Genomic DNA, 22,250 nt, shown 5'->3' with positions numbered 1-22,250 from the left:
CAAAAGTAAACAGCATGCTGTTTGAAGCGAGGTGGCTGTGCTTGATTGGACCCGTAGTGCTGATTAAACTTGGATATAACCGACAGGAATACTTTTTTTGTCTGCGTTGACTTTCCAGTTTGTTTTCTGAAAGCTGTTTGTTTTAGGCTCTGTTCAGCAGCCTTTTGTTTAATGTGGGATTCTGAAGTTCTAGCCATCGATCGTATTTTCTTTACGTCACATTACAAGATGTGCAAAACAATTCCCTCCATCTGCATGTACAGTTTCTTTGGGGAATGTCTCGACACGATCCTCAGCCCAAATATACTTTGCTTGTTTAGCTTTGTCGCCCATTTTTGGTATTTTACGTCTAATGCTGAAAACTAGATTTTAGCAACCTGAATGAAAACAATGCGGCACTGCCTGTGTCCCTCCTGCTCCGCACAGTACAGCAGGTCACAGAAAAGCCAGTACAGACGCACCGACAGGCTGATTAAAACATTGTCATCATCTGAACAGTGAACAAGAATGCTAACCGCTTTGTAGTATTTCTGTTTTTTAATTATATTTTTCTGTTTGTTTTTGCCTAAGTGCAATTATTATTATTATTATTATTATTATTATTATTATTATTATTATTAATAATAATAATTACTTAGCAGACGCCCTTATCCAGGGCGACTTAGGATTGATATCTCCGGTCAAGAGTCCAGAGTCCTAACCACTACTCCACACTGCTGGTCTCCACACTGCAATGCACACGGGAAGGCGAAGGAATACAAAAAAACGCCTATCTACAAAAGAGAGACACAGTTTGCGTCGTTTGCGTTGTGCAGTAGTTCACGAGGTTCCTTCCTCCCCTCACCAACGGAGTGTCCCGATGTTTCACTCTTGCTGTCTGGTCACCCTGTGTGGACCGCTCCATTTTGTTTTCTGAAAATCCCCTTTGTTACAGTCACACACAACGTCACTTTTACTTCTTATTCTCTTAAACTTTATATTTGATCGATGGATATCAATGTAGAATTAAATCCATTTTAAAAAATATCTCTCTCTTCCCATTAAAATCATCAAACATTACCCGATCTACCCGATATCAAGGATTGGGTAGCAGTGTGGAGCAGTGGTTAGGGCTCTAGATTCTTCACCGGAGGGTCGTGGGCTCAATCCCAGGTGGGGGACACTGTTGCTGTACCCTTGAGCAAGGTACTTTACCTAGATTGCTCCAGTAAAAACCCAACTGTATAAATGGGGAATTGTATGCAAAAATAAAGTGTTATCTTGTAACAATTATAAGTCGCCGTGGGTAAGGGCGTCAGCTAAGAAATAAATAATAATAATAGAAATTAGAATCTCGATTACTGGCTAGCCAAACCCCTTGACAGCCAAAACACTGAAACCCGAAATGTCCTTGTCCAGGGCAACTTACAATTGTTACAAAATATCACATTATACAGATATCACATAATTTTTTACATACAATTACCCATTTATACAGTTGGGTCTATACTGGAGCAATCTAGGTAAAGTACCTTGCTCAAGGGTACAGCAGCAGTGTCCACCACCTGGGATTGAACCCACGACCCTCCAGAGCCCTAACCACTACTCTACACTGCTGACTATGTTGGCAGATAGCACACACATGCGTTCTGTAAATATCCATCCTTATGCAGTGCAGATGGGTCTCTCCTCTGCAGAGCTGTCCATCTTAATGATGGCTGTCTGTGGTTGCTTGTGTTGCCTTGTCCCTTCCACTGCTTGTAAGGAGGTGGGAGGGGATGCAGTGTTAGGATTAAAAACCCAAACATCGCATTTCTCTACTTCTGTCATTAATATAAACCCTAACTGATGCATTTTTAGGGATCTTTTTTTTTTTTTTTTTTTTTGCAAATTTTAGCAATTTACTGATTTAATTGTTATATTTATTAATATGACGTTTTCATGTTTCACGTCATTCAAATCCTTTTTTTTATTTTAAGCATGCAATCGTGTTGAGGTGTATTTACAGATATTGTAGTGTACGGGTCGTGTGCGCATGCGCAGTAACCACTTCAGAGACTTGTTTGTCGTTCCACGAACACAGCTGCGTTTATTTAATAAACTTTTGAACAGAAACACAAAGACAGACCGAACCCAAACTCTGGTCAGGACAGGTAAGCGTGTTTCCTGACAAACACAAGTACTGTGACTATTTGTAGCGCACAGATTTCCACTGCCAGTTCACCTCTCCTTACAGTCCCCAAACAGACCTATTTATAGCGCTGGGTAATCAGTTAATGAACGAATTCCAACTGAACAATCGCACACCATTACCTCTAATTCAAGACTGTGACCTTGTTAAACCCACATGCTTTATTCAAACACTGACATCTAGTGGACACGTCTGTCATTACAGTTTTATAAACCCCTGTCAGCAGCGTGTAGGTACTATATAATACTGCAATGCCAGGATGCTTTACATTTGCATATAGGCTACGCATATTTGAACTCTTATCCTTGCATTCTGAGAAGTGAGTGTAGTTCTGTAATGTGCTGTTTCTATTTTCTACACTGCAGCATCGTGCTCAGGCATGACGATGCAAGCTCGCAATTAAGAGCTTCTCATTTCGGTGACCCACAGTGTTTTCTGTGTTTTAGGACGTGGGTTGTTTGCATTGTTACTGAATATTTTCCTTTTGCTAAATTTTAAAATGTGAAAATACACCTATCCTTTACCTTATCTGACCACTTCCAATTTTACAAACACATCCTATTGAAGGTTCTAATGAATGTGATTAAAAGTGAGGCATCAGTTAAATACCTCTTATTTTGCATCACCTATAAGGATGTTTAAAAGTACTACAGGGGCAAAGAATTCACAAATAAATAACAGTTAGAGCAGAACGTCACGGTCATGTGAACACATGGGGAAGGTGAGATGTCTGAACTGTCCTGTTTGTAATGATTAAGTGCACGTGTTGCTTGTTATAACACACAAGCTATTGTACAGAAAAGCCAGTCTGGAGCTTAACCTGCATTGAGGTGATTCACAGAAAGTCTTCTGTTTCTAATGCAGAGTCTGCTGTGATGGGGGAGAGAGGGCTGCTCATCCTTCTGCTTGCAGGTGAGTTTCCTTTATTTCTGCTTTTCTCTCTGTTTGCTTTGATATTGTCCACATTCCCTCTCAGAGAAGATCATGCGGTTCTTAAAGCTGCAGTGTCCCTCAATCACGTTCAATTACTTTATTTATTTTTTATTATTACTTTATTTTTTAACAGACGCCCTTATCCAGGGTGACTTACAATTGTTACAAGATATCACATTATTTTTACATACAATTACCCATTTATACAGTTGGGTTTTTACTGGAGCAATCTAGGTAAAGTACCTTGCTCAAGGGTACAGCAGCAGTGTCCCCCACCTGGGATTGAACCCACAACCCTCCGGTCAAGAGTCCAGAGCCCTAACCACTACTCCACACTGCTACCCAATCTAAACTAACGTGTGATTCCTGGGTGTGTGTTCACTGCACTGCTCCACTTCTACAGAGCAGACCTTGTTGCTGTTGTATCTGCTCAGCTCAGCACAAGGTACTGATCAGTAATGTGGGAGGTATACGGAGGCTGCCTGTTGTCACACTTATTTTTTTTTTAGCTATTAGGAGTATCAGAATCTGGTTTCATTCCTAAGTGTAATTTAGCAAAGGTTATTCTACAGCTTTTCAAGATACCTTAATGTGGGATGAACCTACAGAGGCTGCCTGTGTGTCCAGAGTTATTATCAGAATCTGGGGTATATTGAGGCCGTCTCTCTGTCTGTGTTACACATTATTTATCTAGAGAGGTTCTTATTCCTCTTGTGTTTGACCTGTCTGACTATCAGCTACACTGTCACATGTCAATGTGTTTTTGGAATATAATTAAATACAAATAAATTGTATTTTGTTTTAAAAGTCTTTACTTCCTCTGTTGGGACAGAACATTTCTGAGAATGAGCTTTATAAGATGTTATCCTGTCTCATTCTATTAATCTTTCACTCCACTAGCTAGCCGTATTTTAATAATGTTTTTTGTTTGTTTTCCTAGGGTTTTGTGTGCCCACATCCAACCAGATCATTAAACACGTGTTTGTGAAAACTGTGAAGAGCTGGTCTGAAGCTCAGAGCTACTGTAGTGAGAATCACACAGAGCTGGCCACTGTGCACAGCCAGGAAGAAGCACAGCAGCTCTTAGATATTGCAGGAGCTTCTCTGAGTGATTCTGCCTGGATCGGGCTGTATCGTGATGACACACAGAACTGGCAGTGGTCTAACAGCGATGATGTCATCTACTCCAACTGGAGGGCAGACCTTTTCTGTGCTTCAGTCAATTCAGAGGGAAAGTGGATTGATTTACCCTGCCACCTTCAGAACGCTTTCATGTGCTACCAAGGTAAAGATGTGATTGTTTTACATTGCACTTTCATTATTAGTTTACTACAGTTACTATTTCTAAGCATCCATGTGAAGGGAGCTTTAATGAGTTTGCAAATCTGCCACCGTCACTCCTACAGCTGCTGTTATCTTAAACTATTTCTGCTGTGAAATATTTTCAGTCAAAATCCTGTATCCAAGTTGCCCTTGAATGGATACAGAAACATATGGCACTGTTGGCCTAACGACTTTAAATTGCTTTTAAATTGATTCAGGTGGAATTGGATCCTGTTTGATTGCAACTGTGACCAGGACCCTATTTAATCTTCTTCAACAAAACAGCTGTGCTGTTTTAGTCATCCCCAAAAAGCAGGCTCTTTCCTACCTATACTCTCTACCCTCTTTGCTTTGTGTACTGTCTACACTGCTGTCTCTGTGAGTTTGTTCACTCTGTCCACTGTGACTTTGTGGCGGAGTGTCCCGCCCCTATTTATTATTATTTGTATTTTTGTTTGCGGCGCGGGTAAAAGCGCCGCGTCTTTTATTATTATTTAAAAACCCCGTGAGGATGCATGGCTGATCAGCTACTGATTATTTAAATAGCTGACAGTCATGCATCCTTACCAAACGCGTGCAGACTCTGGCCGGGGGATAATAAGATAATTACCAACTAGTTAAATCCCTCGGCCAGAGTATATAAACCAGCAGCTCTCTGCACTCGGGGTTGGGGTGTTGGAGTAGAGAGTACGGGGAGCGGAGAGAAGGAATAACATTTAAAAAAACAATTGCTAATACGTGCTGGATTATCCAGCACGGCACTTACTTGTTTGTTTATTTATTCGTTTGGCCCTCGTGCCCTTTTGTTTGTATTTTGTTTAAATCTTTTGTTTGTTTATTATTAAATACGCTGAGTGCTTTTGCACTCGGTTTCACCCGCCCATCCACTGTTTTGGAGTCAGTTACTTCCTGGTCCGTGACGTCATCCACCACACCACTGCGAGCCAGACTGTCACATATGGTGTCCTGCGTGGGACAAAACAAACGCCTCCAATAGCCGTACCAGGAAAGAAAAGCTCGTTTTTTTGTTCGTTTTTTTTTTCAAAGTGTTTTTGTGTGTTTTTTGGGAAAAAAAAAATAACTAAATAAATAAATAAATATGGGAAGAAGCGGACGGAGGAAGCAGCAGCTACAGCAGCGTGGGGCCGGTCGCAGGTCCCACTGTAGCTCAACCATGCTGGACGTCTGCCCCACCTGCTTGAAAGGTGAGGAGTGGTGCTTCGCTGTTGGGGAGGTGGGTCACATAGCACCCGACCAACCCCCTCCATGGCAGGAGAAAGAGGAGCCAGAGCGTCCAGTGAGGGAGGACCTGCATCCTCCAAAGAGGACGAATGCACTCTCCTCTGAGGGAGTCTGGGACTGGCTGGTGGAGCCGGGGAGGGATTATGAGGAAGCCCTCCCTGCAGTGATCAACCTCCTGTGGGCAAGAGATGGGGAGCGCTGGGAGGCCTGGGAACAGCAACACCACCCAGCATCCCTCCCAGACATCGCAGCCATGGTGCTCAACTACCTGGCTGCGGATATGGGAGAGACCCTGCTGCTGCCATCTCCAGCACCAAAGGGAGAGGAGCCATCGCTACCGTCTCCACCAGCAGAGGGAGAGGAGCCATCGCTACCGTCTCCACCAGCAGAGGGAGAGGAGCCATCGCTGCCGTCTCCAGCGCCAGAGGGAGAGGAGCCATCGCTGCCGTCTCCAGCGCCAGAGGGAGAGGAGCCATCGCTGCCGTCTCCAGCGCCAGAGGGAGAGGAGCCATCGCTGCCGTCTCCAGCGCCAGAGGGAGAGGAGCCATCGCTGCCGTCTCCAGCGCCAGAGGGAGAGGAGCCATCGCTGCCGTCTCCAGCGCCAGAGGGAGAGGAGCCATCGCTGCCGTCTCCAGCATCAGAGGGAGAGGAGCCATCGCTACCGTCTCCAGCATCAGAGGGAGAGGAGCCATCGCTGCCATCTCCAGCATCAGAGGGAGAGGAGCCATCGCTGCCATCTCCAGCATCAGAGGGAGAGGAGCCATCGCTGCCGTCTCCAGCATCAGAGGGAGAGGAGCCATCGCTGCCGTCTCCAGCGCCAGAGGGAGAGGAGCCATCGCTGCCATCTCCAGCATCAGAGGGAGAGGAGCCATCGCTGCCGTCTCCAGCATCAGAGGGAGAGGAGCCATCGCTGCCGTCTCCAGCATCAGAGGGAGAGGAGCCATCGCTGCCGTCTCCAGCGCCAGAGGGAGAGGAGCCATGGCTGCCGTCTCCAGCATCAGAGTGAGAGGAGCCATCGCTACCGTCTCCACCAGCAGAGGGAGAATGCCTGCTGGTTTCGCCTCCACAGCCTGAGGAGGAGGAGCCCGAACGTCCTACGCCTGAGTGGGAGGAGCCCGAACGTCCTACGCCCGAGTGGGAGGAGCCCGAACGTCCTACGCCCGAGTGGGAGGAGCCTGAACGTCCTACGCCCGAGTGGGAGGAGCCCGAACGTCCTACGCCCGAGTGGGGGGAGCCCGAACGTCCTACGCCCGAGGGGGGGGAGTCGGTGCATCCACAGCCCAAGAGGGAGGAGTCGGTGCGTCCACAGCCCAAGAGGGAGGAGTCGGTGCGTCCACAGCCCAAAGAGGGGGGAGTCGGTGCGTCCATAGCCCAAGAGGTGGAAGTCTGCGCTTCCACAGCCTTAGGACCCAAGCTGCAGTCCCAAGAGCCAGAAGGGGAGGAGTTACAGGCTCAACCCCCTGAATTTTTCTGGGGGGGAGAAGGGCAGGATGCTGGTGTTCCCCAGCAGCCTCTATTTATGCTGCTGAAGGGAGCACGGCACACACCAGCCCAGCCGCCACAGCCACAGCCTCCCTCTGAGTGGCCAGCATCCGCCCCATCGCCTCTGCCTCCACCACCACCAGGAGCAGAGCAGCAGGAGCTGCCTCTGTCTCCACCACCACCAGGAGCAGAGCAGCAGGAGCTGCTTCTGTCTCCACCATCACCAGGAGCAGAGCAGCAAGAGCTGCCTCTGCCTCCGCCACCTCCACCAGCAGAGAGTGAATGCCTGCTGGTTCCACATCCACCGTCGTGGGAGGACTGCTTGCCCCTCCCACCTCCACCAGCAGAGGGTGAATGCCTGCTGGTTCCGCCTCCACCGTCGTGGGAGGACTGCTTGCCCCTCCCACCTCCACCAGCAGAGGGTGAATGCCTGCTGGTTCTGCCTCAACCGTCGTGGGAGGACTGCTTGCCCCTCCCACCTCCACCAGCAGAGGGTGAATACCTGCTGGTTCCGCCTCAGCCGCCGTGGGAGGACTGCTTGCCACTCCCAGCTCCACCAGCAGAGGGTGAATACCTGCTGGTTCCGTCTCAGCCGCTGTGGGAGGACTGCTTTCCCCTCCCACCATCGCCATTGCCTGGGGATGGCTGTTCTGCATCGCCTGGGGCTGCCTTTTGTTCTCTACAGGACACAGGGTACGAGGGAGAAGTGGAGCTCCCGCTGCCGCCTCCATGGCCAGGGGCTCCCCTCCCGAGTTCGCCTCCCGAGGGTCCGCTGCGGCTGCCGTCGCCTTCCGAGGGTCCGCTGCGGCTGCCGTCGCCTTCCGAGGGTCCGCTGCTGCTGCCGTCGCCTTCCGAGGGTCCGCTGCTGCTGCCGTCGCCTGGGGTCGCCAGGGATCCTGCTTCGCCTGGGGTCGTTGAGGGTCCGGCTTCGCCTAGGGTCGCCAGGGATCCTGCTTCGCCTGGGGTCGTCGAGGGTCCGGCTTCACCTGGGGTCGCCAGGGATCCTGCTTCGCCTGGGGTCGCTACACGATGGCCGGAGCTCCATGAAAGGGAGCTGCCAGAAATGAAGAAAGGGGGGGAGGTCAGGGGACCAGCTCCCCCAGCCGCACTTTCGCGGCTGGAGATCATGTGGTCGGAGCCCCACGGAGGGGAACTGCCGGCCATGAAGAAGGGGGGAGAGGTCAGGAGACCAGCTCCCCCAGCCGCACTTTCGCGGCAGGATAGAGTGTGGCGGGAGCCCCGGAAGAGGGAGCTGCCGGCCACGAAGAATGGGGGGGTGCCAGAGATACCACCATGGCCACCCCCCAGAAGTAACTTGCTTCCCCCTCTTCCGGGACTTTAAGACTGAGGGGGGAGGTGGCCGTTGGGGCCATGTGTGCTGCGCACAAGGGGGGGGCATGTGTGGCGGAGTGTCCCGCCCCTATTTATTATTATTTGTATTTTTGTTTGCGGCGCAGGTAAAAGCGCCGCGTCTTTTATTATTATTTAAAAACCCCGTGAGGATGCATGGCTGATCAGCTACTGATTATTTAAATAGCTGACAGTCATGCATCCTTACCAAACGCGTGCAGACTCTGGCCGGGGGATAATAAGATAATTACCAACTAGTTAAATCCCTCGGCCAGAGTATATAAACCAGCAGCTCTCTGCACTCGGGGTTGGGGTGTTGGAGTAGAGAGTACGGGGAGCGGAGAGAAGGAATAACATTTAAAAAAACAATTGCTAATACGTGCTGGATTATCCAGCACGGCACTTACTTGTTTGTTTATTTATTCGTTTGGCCCTCGTGCCCTTTTGTTTGTATTTTGTTTAAATCTTTTGTTTGTTTATTATTAAATACGCTGAGTGCTTTTGCACTCGGTTTCACCCGCCCATCCACTGTTTTGGAGTCAGTTACTTCCTGGTCCATGACGTCATCCACCACACCACTGCGAGCCAGACTGTCACAGACTTTCTCTGCTACCCCCATCCTTTTCTTCTTTTCGCACTTGCAAAATCTCCCACCAGCACTTCTCTAACTCTTCCAACCTGATCTCATAACCTCTACCTCCATCATTTGCAACAAGGCTGACTTAATCTCTGCCTACACCTCTCATCTCTCTCTCTTGACTTTCTGGTCCTTATAGAAACATGGATCACTCCTAAGAACACTGCTGCCCCAGCTGCTCTCTCCTCTCTCTATGTCCTCTCTCGCTCTCCCCGCTCCTCAGGTCGAGGTGGGTGAACTGGATTCCTGCTTTTTCCATCCTGGAACTTCTTGCTCCTTTCTACTCTCTCTTCCATCTCTAAGCAGCTTTTGAGTTTCATGGCGTTGAATTGCACTCCCCTTGTCATCTGCTCCTTATTGTTCTCTATCAGCCCCGTCCCCCTGCTCACTTTTTTGACAAGCTTGTCTTCCTCCTCTCTTCCATCGCCGCCTCTATTCCTACCATTTTGTTAGGTGATTTTAACATTCATCTATCTAGCTGGACTCATTCTTCTGGCTTCCTCCTACTTCTTCATCCTTTCTCTCTCCAACTCTCCCCCTCACCCACTCACAAAGTTGGCTGCCAACTGGACCTGATTTTCTCCAGAAACTCCGCTCCCTTTCCCCAACCACCTTTAGAACATAAGAACATAAGAAAGTTTACAAACGAGAGGAGGCCATTCAGCCCATCTTGCTCGTTTGGTTGTTAGTAGCTTATTGATCCCAGAATCTCATCAAGCAGCTTCTTGAAGGATCCCAGGGTGTCAGCTTCAACAACATTACTGGGGAGTTGGTTCCAGACCCTCACAATTCTCTGTGTAAACAAGTGCCTCCTATTTTCTGTTCTGAATGCCCCTTTATCTAATCTCCATTTATGACCCCTGGTCCTTTTTTCTTTTTTCAAGTCAAATAAGTCCCCCGGGTTGACATTGTCTATACCTTTCAGGATTTTGAATGTTTGAATCAGATTTCCACATAGTCTTCTTTGTTCAAGACTGAATAGATTCAATTCTTTTAGCCTGTCTGCATACGACATGCCTTTTAAACCTGGAATAATTCTGGTTGCTCTTCTTTGCACTCTTTCTAGAGCAGCAATATCCTTTTTGTAACAAGGTGACCAGAACTGAACACAATATTCTAGGTGAGGTCTTACTAATGCATTGTAGAGTTTTAACATTACTTCCCTTGATTTAAATTCAACACTTCTCACAATATATCCGAGCATCTTGTTAGCCTTTTTTATAGCTTCCCCACATTGTCTAGATGAAGACATTTCTGAGTCAACATAAACTCCTAGGTCTTTTTCATAGTTCCCTTCTTCAATTTCACTATCTCCCATATGATATTTATAATGCACATTTTTATTGCCTGCATGCAATACTTTACACTTTTCTCTATTAAATTTAATTTGCCATGTGTCTGCCCAATTCTGAATGCTGTCTAGATCATTTTGAATGACCTTTGCTGCTTCAACAGTGTTTGCCACTCCTCCTATTTTTGTGTCGTCTGCAAATTTAACGAGTTTTGCTTACTATACCAGAATCTAAATCATTAATGTAGATTAGGAATAGCAGAGGACCTAATACTGATCCCTGTGGTACACCACTGGTTCCCTCGCTCCATTTTGAGGTTTCTCCTCTAATCAGTACTTTCTGTTTTCTACCTGTTAACCACTCCCTAATCCATGTGCATGCATTTCCTTGAATCCCTACTGCGTTCAGTTTGAGAATTAATCTTTTATGCGGGACTTTGACAAAAGCTTTCTGGAAATCTAAATAAACCATGTCGTATGCTTTGCAGTTATCCATTTTCAATGTTGCATCCTCAAAAAAGTCAAGTAGGTTAATTAGACATGATCTCCCTTTCCTAAAACCATGCTGGCTTTCTCCCAGGATATTGTTACCATATAGGTAATTTTCCATTTTGGATCTTATTATAGTTTCCATAAGTTTCCATATAATAGAAGTCAGGCTTACTGGTCTGTAGTTACCTGGTTCGGTTTTGTCTCCTTTTTTGTGGATCGGTATTACGTTTGCAATTTTCCAGTCTGTCGGTACAACCCCTGTGTCAAGAGACTGTTGCATGATCTTGGTTAGCTGTTTGTAAATAACTTCTTTCATTTCATTGAGTACTATTGGGAGGATCTCATCTGGCCCAGGGGATTTGTTTATTTTAAGAGCTCCTAGTCCCTTTAACACTTCTGCCTCTGTTATGCTAAAGTTATTTAAAATTGGATAGGAACAGGTCGACATGTGGGGCATGTTGTCCGTGTCCTCCTTTGTAAAAACTTGTGAAAAGTAATCATTTAATATATTTGCTATTTTTTTTCTTCGTCTATGATTTTGCCATTTGAGTCTCTTAGACATTTAACCTCCTCTTTGAATGTTCTCTTGCTGTTATAATATTGGAAAAACATTTTGGAATTGGTTTTAGCCCCCTTAGCAATATTGATTTCTATCTCTCTCTTGGCCTTTCTAACTTTCTTTTTGACTTGTGTTTGCAGTTCCACGTACTCTTTCTGTGTGCTTTGTTTTTGGTCCCTTTTAAACGCTCTGTAAAGTGCCTTTTTTCACTGAATATTTTTTTTAATTGATCTATTAAACCATTTTGGCTATTTTGTTTTAGATTTAGATTTGTCTACTTTTGGGATGTAATTGTTTTGTGTCTCTAGTACTACATTTTTGAAAAACAGCCATCCTTTTTCTGTGGATGTTTTCTCTATTTTACTCCAATCTACTTCTACTAGTCTCTGTTTCATACCTTCGTAGTTTGCTTTTCTAAAATTGTAAACCTTAGCTTTAGTCATTACTTTTGGGGTTTTAAAAAATATTTCAAATGAGACCATGTTGTGGTCTGAGTTTGCCAATGGCTCTCTGACCTCTGTTTTAGTTATTCTGTCTTCATTATTTGAAAAGACTAAGTCAAGGCATGCCTCCCCTCTAGTCGGTGCCTTGACAAATTGCGTTAGGAAGCAGTCATTTGTCATTTCCACCATTTCAATTTCGTCCCTAGTGCCCCCCAATGGGTTTTCCCATTTTATATGGGGGAAGTTGAAATCCCCCATTAGTATGGCTTCTCCTTTTCTACATGCATTTCGAATGTCATTGTACAACAGATTATTTTGCTCAGCGTCTGAATTTGGTGGTCTATAGCATGCTCCTATTATTATGCCCTTTGAATTTGTGTCCATTATTCTGACCCATATTGATTCTGCATTGTTTTCTTTGTTCTGATTTAACACCTGGGCTTCAAGACTATTTCTTATGTATAGCGCTACCCCTCCGCCTCTTCTGTCCTGCCTGTCTTTCCTATACAATGTGTACCCACCAATATTATATTCGTCTCCATCACTCTCGGATAACCAAGTTTCTGTAACACCTATCACATCGTAGTTACTTGTTAGTGCAGTAGCTTCAAGTTCTAACATTTTGTTTCTGAGACTTCTAGCATTAAGATAAATACATTTAATAGTTGTCTTACCTGAGTTGTTGCCTTTGTTTTGATGTGGTCTCCCTTCTGTTTTTTTGTTTTCTCCAGAATGCAGGAAGATAAACAAACTAAAAAATACTGCAGTGCAAAAAGACGCTGCGGCGCCGTTTACTGTAACACAAAAATAAATAAAGTATTTAAACAACAAAAAAAACACAGAGCAAAATAAAATGATAAACAAAAACAAAATCTCAAACACAAAACAGCCAATACGGGTCAGGCTGGGCAAATGCTGTCACTGATCCTGTATATGTTTTAAATGTTCTTTTCTCCGTTCTCCTCTCGCTCAACCGTACTCTCCACTGTACACCCACCCTGAGTGCAGAGAGCTGCCGGCTTTTATGGAGGTGACCATCTCCCGATTAGCAACAAATTAATCACTTAATTAAGCTCGGAGGATGGTCACCTTCGGCACAAGGTTTTTAAATTATTCCTGGCAGAGGACGAGCACCAATCTCGCCTCTGCCAGAACACATTTTAAAAATAAAAACCAAACAAACATAAATACAAAAACAAATAAATACAAAACAATAACTTGTTCAGGGGCGGAGGGGGAGAACCCGTTCTCACAGTAAACAAATCATAACTGTACAGGGCTCCTTGCCCTGTTACAGTCAGATTGAGGACAACACACAGTTTTGGGTTCAGAGCCACCAAACATCCACAGCTTCCAGCCTCTCATCTACTGTTTGTGTTTACAGAGACCAGCAACATCACTGAGAGATACACCCTGATTGAAGTTCTGAAAACCTGGACTGAAGCTCAGCAGTACTGTAGAGAACACCACACCGACCTCGTCAGTATAAAGGACGCCAGTGAAAATGAAGACCTAGTGAAGAAAGCGCAGGGCACGCCCTTCTGGATAGGCCTGTTCAATGAGCCCTGGAAGTGGTCACACCAGGGGGATAGCTACACATTTCAAACTTGGGCCAGTGGGGACCCAGACAACCGAGGAGGCAATGAGAACTGTGTGGTGATGGGTAGGACTGGTGGATGGTGTGATACTGCCTGCAACTCTCAGTACCCCTTCTTCTGCTGTGTGGGTAAGGATCCCGGCTCGGCCCTTGTTCTCATTTAGTTCAGTGTTTCACCCCAGTTTGTGTTTGTGTGGAGGGGGGTGACAGCTTATCTGTGCAGGAGAGTGGACCCATTCACTCCCTGTAATTGAAATTCCTTCTTGTTGAAAACTGGATTCCACAACAGTCTTGCAGGTTTTCCAAACCAAGCCTGCTGTATTTATAACTTCAGGATTGTAACCGTGTGATCACTGGAAAGCAAGAGGGGCTCCCTGTTTATTAAATGTACACTACAGTTTATAGAGCAAAGATTTTGTATTGGCAGCTTGTACAGGACCAGCTGTTTTACGGCCCAAAGGAGCAGTTCTGCTGTCTAGAGTGTGGGGGCGGTTTCCTGTAAAGCCTTAGAAATCACAAGAGATAAACCTTCAGGTCCCAGTGCAGTGGTGTAGTTGAGCAGGAATGAGCCTTAACACGGATTGAACAGTGAATTGAGTTTTTCTCACATTGATTTGTATGGCTACCCAGTGTTTCCATGACCTTTGTTACTCATGTTATAGTACAAACTACAAGCATATTGTTATATTTATTCTTCCATACAGTTATAGTAGCAGCCTACATTCTTACAAGACCAATAATCTGTGACCTTTAGTTACATTTACTGTGCAAATCTCGTCACTGAAGAACACGTTTTCACTGATCTTTATTGTGCTGTCCCCTCTCCCCAGGCGGCTCCTCTGGTCAGTGTTTCTATGAAGGAACTGAGAAGGCATGGCTGGAAGCTCAGAGCTACTGCAGAAACCAAGGCAGAGACCTGCCCACCATACAAGACCAGGTCAGGGTTAATACGCTGAAAGGTCTTATACTTACAACTAGCAAGAACCATTTCTGGATCGGGCTGTACCATGACAAAGATAACTGGCATTGGTCCAATGGAGATGACGTCATCTACTCTAACTGGGAACCATACCTCTTCTGTGCTTCAGTCAATTCTGATGGAGAGTGGGAGGATTCAGTCTGCAGTGAGAAGAAAGCTTTCATCTGCTACAATGGTGAGTTGAGATTCAATTCCTTTGTTAATGAAACAGCTGGCTGGACTGGGGGTTGAAGCCAGGTCCCCTGGATACTGCCCAGGTCTGTGACAGCTCAGCTCGTAGTGTAATGCTGTACAGTACAGCCTGTATTAACAGCCACTTGGACTAAGCAGTGTAGGGGTAAGATGATGTGTATATCTAGTATATACATTTAATGTATTTGCATTGTTTTCTACTGTTGGTATTTAATGTACTATGCCCTGTATTTAATATATTATGCATTGTTCCTCACTATCTTGTAAAGCGCTTTGTGATCGTTGTCTACTATGAAAGGTGCTATATATTTATGTACAGTATATATATATATATATTGTAGCTTTTCAGGGGAACAAACTAGAGCCAGACCACTGCAGCAAGATCTCATTCAGATGTTTATTGATTCAATGTCAGGACACCACAACACAGCCCCGAGGAGCTCCTAAATAGAGATCCCCCCGAGCCATACTGGCTCACATACACAAGAGCACATTTACATACACACTGACCAATCGCTCAGACCCTGGGTCCTGCGCAAGCAGCTCTCTGGCAGAACCAAACACAAATCACAGTGCAGCAATGTGAACGTGTGGTTTGCAGTGCGCAGTGAAAGGGTGATGCAGGTGATCCAGACAACGACGCAACACAAAGTTCATGGTTCAAGTTCTTTTTATTTTCTGTTCCCACTCTTCTTGACTGTATAAATAATAAATGCTGGCTCTACCCAACTGTGGGTATTGCCCCTCAGCCCCGCCCCCTCCGATAGCTAGTTCAATCACATCTCCTCCAATTCATGAATGAAGCTTTGCAACCCGTACTAGTTCTCCCTGCTCTGGGTGGGTTGTTCAGAGGAGAGAATGGAGGAATTGTTGGACAAATTGTAGGAGGCTGTGTGGTCCAGTGGTTAAAGAAAAGGGCTTGTAACCAGAAGGTCCCCGGTTCAAATCCCACCTCAGCCACTGACGCATTGTGTGACCCTCAGCAAGTCACTTAACATCCTTGTGCTCCGTCTTTCGGGTGAGATGTAGTTGTAAGTGACTCTGCAGCTGATGCTTAATTCACACACCCTAGTCTCTGTAAGTCTCCTTGGATAAATAATAAACAAATAATAATAATAAGTGAGAGAAAGAGATGAAACGAAGCAGAAAGTACAAATAATCTAGGAACAGTGAAGTCGATTTGCCCAGCCTGTTTGTTGTTTGGTGTTTGTGATTTTTGTTTTGGTTAAAACCTTTATTTTGCTCTGTGAGCAGTGTTTTTGTTTAAATTTTTATTTTATTTTTGTTATTTTAAAAAAACGACACACGCTGCGTCTTTTGAAGCGCAGTATTTTTGTCTTTGTTTTCTTCCTGCATCACAGCGACACTGAAGGCACAAGGACCTATTTCTATTTTTTTTTTTGTTTGTTTGTTTTTGTCGTGCTTGTGCATCAGATAGATGGATGAGATAGCTGTTAGCGTCAGGTTACCATGGTAGCTACCTTGCTGGCTATTGAAGCCACAGTGAACGGCCCCATCTTGTGCCACATGATCAGGGTGCCTGGGGCGAATCCTTTAGAATGTTTGTTTTGTATTTTTTCTTTTGCACATTTTCAGTTAATCCGTTTTTTTTGTTGCTTTTGGTCCCTTTTGTATATATGACCTTAATTCCTTTATTTCTTATCCAATTGTTCAAATTTTCTTTTCTATGATCTCTACATGTTGAAGTTTCTTTGTGCACTATCAGATTTGAGCTGGCCATGCTAAAATATTTTTTACAAACAATAAATGTGTTTTTGTTATCTGTATTGAGCTGGCTGAGTCTCAGGCTATTTAATTTATATTATATGGAAGTCTAGTGTGTGTTCGCATTCATTTCATGTATGACATGCACCTGTAACCTTTATAGTTAAAAAGTTATAGCCACAAATATAACAACCGTAAAAAACAGGCAGAAATAGCTTGGACCCTATTAAATCATTTATTGATGTTAAAATTTTAAATGGGGGGGGGGGATACTTTTAAATCATTAAAGCAGACCCCCATCCTGCTGTAAAACTTTTCAGACATTAGTAAACTGAAGAGACTCTCAGGCACTGTTAGAGATGTTGTTTTTCATGACCTTGATAGCTGAGCTGGATGTGGCTCGGGTTCAATCACTGTACAACAGGAGAGCACTGACACTGACTTTGATCTGCTGTTTGTGTTTACAAGAGACCAGCACCATCACTGAGAGATACACCCTCATTCAAGAACTGAAAACCTGGACTGAAGCTCAGCAGTACTGTAGAGAAAACCACGCCGACCTCGTCAGTATAAAGAACGCCAGTGAAAATGAAGACCTAGTGAAGAAAGCGCAGGGCACGCCCTTCTGGATAGGCCTGTTCAATGAGCCCTGGAAGTGGTCACACCAGGGGGATAGCTTCACATTTCACTACTGGAACACTGGGCAACCAGACAATGCGGGAGGCAATCAGAAATGTGTGAGGATGTACAAGAGTGGCACATGGGATGACAAAGACTGCAACTCTCAGTACCCCTTCTTCTGCTATGATGGTAAGGATCCCGGCTCAGTCTGTGTTCTTGTTCAGCTCAGTGTTTGTACCCCAGTCTGTGAGCAGGGACTCAGAGGCCCAGTCCATCTGATCCTACAGTAGCTGTCTGACCCCCAGAGCAGGGCAGGTTGTAGCCTAGACATCTGAAGAACCAGAAACCAGCCCCATCATTAAGAGTGTGTGAGCAGGGAGCAGCTACCCCTCATTGTTACACACAGGAGAGACACGTGCTGTAAAATACATTCTGATTGGGTATTTATTGTATTGATTTAAAAACATTGATCCCTTCAGGATGTCATTGTGAGCATTGCCCTGACAACAGCATACACACAGTTAAATTACACTTAGAAAAATAAATTAGACATCTTTTATCTTGACAACCCCCTCAGACCCTCCTTCAACACGGCTCTCTGAAGGTATGGAGTGTAATCACTTCAGTTTGATTGAAAGTCCACAGCTGAAATGTGACTGTTAATAAATAAAATAATTAAATAATTGATATTTATTCATTATTGAAGGTAAACAGTTCCATTTGATTAGACGCCCACAGCAGAAATGTGACTGTTATGAATTACTGAATTATTTTATTTATTGTAATATATTCATTATTGATTCATTTGTTTCTACAGATGCAACCCCCTCAGACCCTCCTTCAACACGGCTCTCTGAAGGTATGCAGTTAGATCCTGCATTCAGTTGAATTTATTTTATTTATTATTTTTTTATATTTATTGTATTGATTTAAAAACATTGATCCCTTCAGGATGAGTGAGATAGCATGTCATTGTGAGCACTGCCCTGGTGGAGACAAAAGCATAGACACAGTTTCATTACAATATATTAAAACAATACACTTGAAATATAAATGATACTTCTTTCATCCTCACACAGATCTAACCCCCTCAGACCCTCCTTCAACACGACTCTCTGAAGGTATGGAGTGTAAACAGTTCAGTTTGATTGAAAACCTACAGCTGAAATGTGACTGTAATAAATTACTGAATTATTTTATTTATTATAATTTATTCATTATTGATTCATTTGTTTCTACAGATGCAACCCCCTCAGACCCTCCTTCAACACGGCTCTCTGAAGGTATGGAGTTAGATCCTGCATTCAGTTGAATTTATTTTATTTATTATAATTTATTCATTATTGATTCATTTGTTTCTACAGATCCAACCCCCTCAGACTCTCCTTCAACACGACTCTCTGAAGGTATGGAGTTAGATCCTGCATTCAGTTGAATTTATTTTATTTATTATAATTTATTCATTATTGATTCATTTGTTTTTACAGATCCAACCCCCTCAGACTCTCCTTCAACACGACTCTCTGAAGGTAAACAGTTCCGTTTGATTAGACGCCCACAGCAGAAATGTGACTGTTATGAATTACTGAATTATTTTATTTATTGTAATATATTCATTATTGATTCATCTGTTTCTACAGATCCAACCCCCTCAGACCCTCCTTCAACACGACTCTCTGAAGGTAAACAGTTCCATTTGATTAGACGCCCACAGCAGAAATGTGACTGTTATGAATTACTGAATTATTTTATTTATTGTAATATATTCATTATTGATTCATCTGTTTCTACAGATCCAACCCCCTCAGACCCTCCTTCAACACGACTCTCTGAAGGTAAACAGTTCCGTTTGATTAGACGCCCACAGCAGAAATGTGACTGTTATGAATTACTGAATTATTTTATTTATTGTAATATATTCATTATTGATTCATCTGTTTCTACAGATCCAACCCCCTCAGACCCTCCTTCAACACGACTCTCTGAAGGTAAACAGTTCCATTTGATTAGACGCCCACAGCAGAAATGTGACTGTTATGAATTACTGAATTATTTTATTTATTGTAATATATTCATTATTGATTCATCTGTTTCTACAGATCTAACCCCCTCAGACCCTCCTTCAACACGGCTCTCTGAAGATGGAGGAGAACAATCCCAGCAGCTTTCCACGATGGACGGCACCTCTCCTCGAGCCAGCTCCCCTTCACACTCCAGCTCCTGGCTCCCTGGCACTTCACCTGCAGGAACAGGTGGGCACCGTGCCATAGGGTGCAGTGAAACGGCTTGCCTGAGTAGAGTAACTCCTCCTCTACTGGGAATATATATAAATTATCATCTGCTTTCACAGACCCTGATTAGCACTATGCTTGGACTGCCAGACCTGAGGTAACATTAGGTACTGCAAGATTAGTGCTGGTTGGGGTCTGTGAAGCCAACTGATTATTTGATAAATCATGTTACCAGCTGCAATAGAGATGAGAAATCACATCAGTGATAATATTGCCCTGATCATCTGAACCACACTGCTGTCATAAAGAAATGCAGGCTGATGCAGCTGTAGAAGCACAATTTAAATATTACTGCAAACACCAACCCAACACTCATGAACGGCACATGAATAGCACACGTACAAAACCAGATCACAGTTAATGAAATGATTATTATTATTATTATTATTATTATCACCAGGCACTCCAGTCCCTGAGGGTCTCCACCTGATCTCTGACAGAATGGTCTGGCCGGAGGCTTGGCGGTACTGCAAGGATCACTACACTGACCTAGTGAACCTCACAAGCCTGGCTGCACAGAACAGAGTGTCGGAGCTCGTCAGGAACAGCACTGCGTCGCAATTCTGGATCGGCCTGCACAGAAGCATTGTGTATGATAACTGGTACTGGGTGGCTGGTGAGGATAACAAGGGGCCTGTAAACTACACTAACTGGGCCCCTGGGGAGCCCAACAATCCTTACTATGAGCACTGTGGGGAGATGGTGCTGAAGGAGGATGGGGGGGCTGAGTGGAATGATCTGTGCTGTTATGAAAAGCTCCCCTTTATCTGTTTCAAAGATTAACAACACCCCTAAAAGGGTGTACAGCAGTGGTTCTAAATCTGTAGTTGGGACCCCTTTTAAGGTCACTTTAGTCTGAAAAAAACCCATTTACTAATAAATTGACAGAGTGACAGAGTTTGCAATGCCATGTCTGCTCTCTATAAAGAGCTGCTGCAATGCACTGCAGCCATTGCAGATGGTAGGTCTGCTTGTGATGTGGTCGCTTGAAACCTTCCTGTGAACCCCCAGGGTTCCCAACCCCCAGTCTGAGAACCACTGTCTCCATAGAACCCAGAGCTTTACTATAGGAGTAATACACCAAAATACTATAGAAGAAAATGCTATGTAGCAATCTTTAATGATATACCTTATTCTGATATTTCATTGTGCTTGTTTAATATCCTATTGTGTGTGTTCTGTGTGATTCTCTATTGTTTCAACTAAGAGCATTATCTGCCGTGCTTACTAACTATTCCAGCAAAATGCTTCCTGAAAAGACTCCTCAAGGCTGATTGTAATGAAGTGAGGTGGGGAAGCATAATAGTGTTGCACAGTCTTCAGTGCTTCTCCTAAGGGCTTCAGTGCCCAGTGCAACGCTAACATGCTTCCCCACCTCACTTCCTCACAGTCAGCTTTGAGGAGTCTTTTCAGAAGCTGCTTCACTTGTTTTTTTAGTTCAGGATCCTCAGCTGTTTAAAATGCAGCGTGTAGATAAACTGCTGCATCCTGGTACCTTTGCTGTAGGTCACTTGGTCTGATTGAGGACGCAGCAGCAGCTTGGTTTAAATCATTAGTATCTATAACGTTGACTATGAAATATCTACTTTCCAAATTGAAGTATAAAACACAAGCAAAAGAAAGGGACCAGTGATAATATTGCTGGGGTTAGTAAGCTTTAAGAAAATGGATTTTAACCCTTGGTTAGCAGTCCTTTAATTCAGAATGGGATAACTTGCCATGTTTATTCTTCCTATTTTTTAAAGCTTTTTTCTATTAAAAATAAAAATGTTTTAAATATTTAAGTAGTTTTTCTGTATTTAATAAAGTGTGTCTGTAGTCAGGCCTGTGTGATGTCATCAGCACTAGTATCACAAACACTCCACTTGGAAAAGAAAAGAAACTCTTTTCTGTCCCTTGTTTGCACTCCTGTGTTGCTTCCCTGAGCTGCAGCAGAGCGGTCGTTCATACCCCCCTGCTGCTGCAGGTAGTCTCAGCAGCGTGCCTGTTTAGTGCACACTAGAGTGACACAAATAGTGGCCAGAAAGCTTCAAGGAGGGAGGAAGCTTGTGTGCCTGCAGACTAAACTACCTGCCTCTGGGGAATGCAAACAAACTGGACAGCCAACAGGGCCTGGTTTCTGATGAAGCAGATTGCAGCTCATGCTAATCTGATGAGGAATGTAGTAAAGAGACACACTGTAATTCTATTTTAATATGATGCTACATCTTTCAATATATTGAGTAAGTCCTGCCTCACTCTTTATATTCTACATTTCTGAGTGTATCTGCCATTATAAAATGAATAAAGAGTTGAACTTCAGTTTGAACCCTCAGTCTTTTTTTTTCCTGATTTCTCTAAATATAACAAATATCACTAACACCTTCTCAAAACGTTTTAATCATCCAGAAATACAAATGAATCCACTGTTACACAGAAGACAGCCTAAACACAAGAACTTCAGGGTTATTCTGCCACCTACTGTTTCCAGCGAGGTATTGCAGGAGAGGTGAGGCTATATAGCAACTATATTATAGGGGAGAGGCTAGAACTTTGTTCTGCATATTTCAATGATTTATTCAGTATAAATGAATTGGTTTGTTTTTAAAATAATCATGTACAACGCACACAAGTCTATACTGTTTAAAATGATAAAAACACACAGCATAATAGAACAATGACAGTAACCATGCAATGTATGTAAAGTCTTAACCCTGTAGATCTTATAATTACAGAGAGTCCAGCACAGTTTCATACAGAAGGCATCAGATTTGGGGGGGGAGGTTGGAGTTCTTTCAAACCAGGATTGGCTGGGAGCAAAATCAACTTGTGTTCTCTTCCAATCAGACGCTGCATTTTAGAATTTAAAAATAATTTCATTTGGAAAACAACAGCGACAATAGAGAGAAGTGTAAGGTACTGCACGCAGGCAATACAAATGTGC

The 22,250-nt window shown here is 44.1% G+C and overlaps 1 protein-coding gene across 1 annotated transcript; it reads left to right on the top strand.

Annotated features, from left to right (window-relative positions):
• The first annotated feature begins 2,989 nt into the window (after positions 1 to 2,989).
• LOC117434199 (macrophage mannose receptor 1-like) lies at positions 2,990 to 20,110 on the top strand. The gene is made up of 8 exons (XM_059008875.1): positions 2,990 to 3,082; positions 4,044 to 4,388; positions 13,307 to 13,648; positions 14,350 to 14,673; positions 16,884 to 17,225; positions 17,854 to 17,895; positions 19,136 to 19,307; positions 19,768 to 20,110. Exons 1-8 carry the CDS (start codon positions 3,046 to 3,048, stop codon positions 20,108 to 20,110), a joined length of 1,947 nt encoding a protein of 648 aa, XP_058864858.1. The 5' UTR covers positions 2,990 to 3,045.
• Positions 20,111 to 22,250: the final 2,140 nt, after the last annotated feature.

The sequence above is a fragment of the Acipenser ruthenus genome, chromosome 38, assembly GCF_902713425.1.
Source record: "Acipenser ruthenus chromosome 38, fAciRut3.2 maternal haplotype, whole genome shotgun sequence".
NCBI classification, from domain to species: domain Eukaryota; kingdom Metazoa; phylum Chordata; class Actinopteri; order Acipenseriformes; family Acipenseridae; genus Acipenser; species Acipenser ruthenus.
The sequence above is the reverse complement of the archived record's forward strand: the minus strand, read 5'-3'. Positions and strand labels throughout refer to the sequence as shown.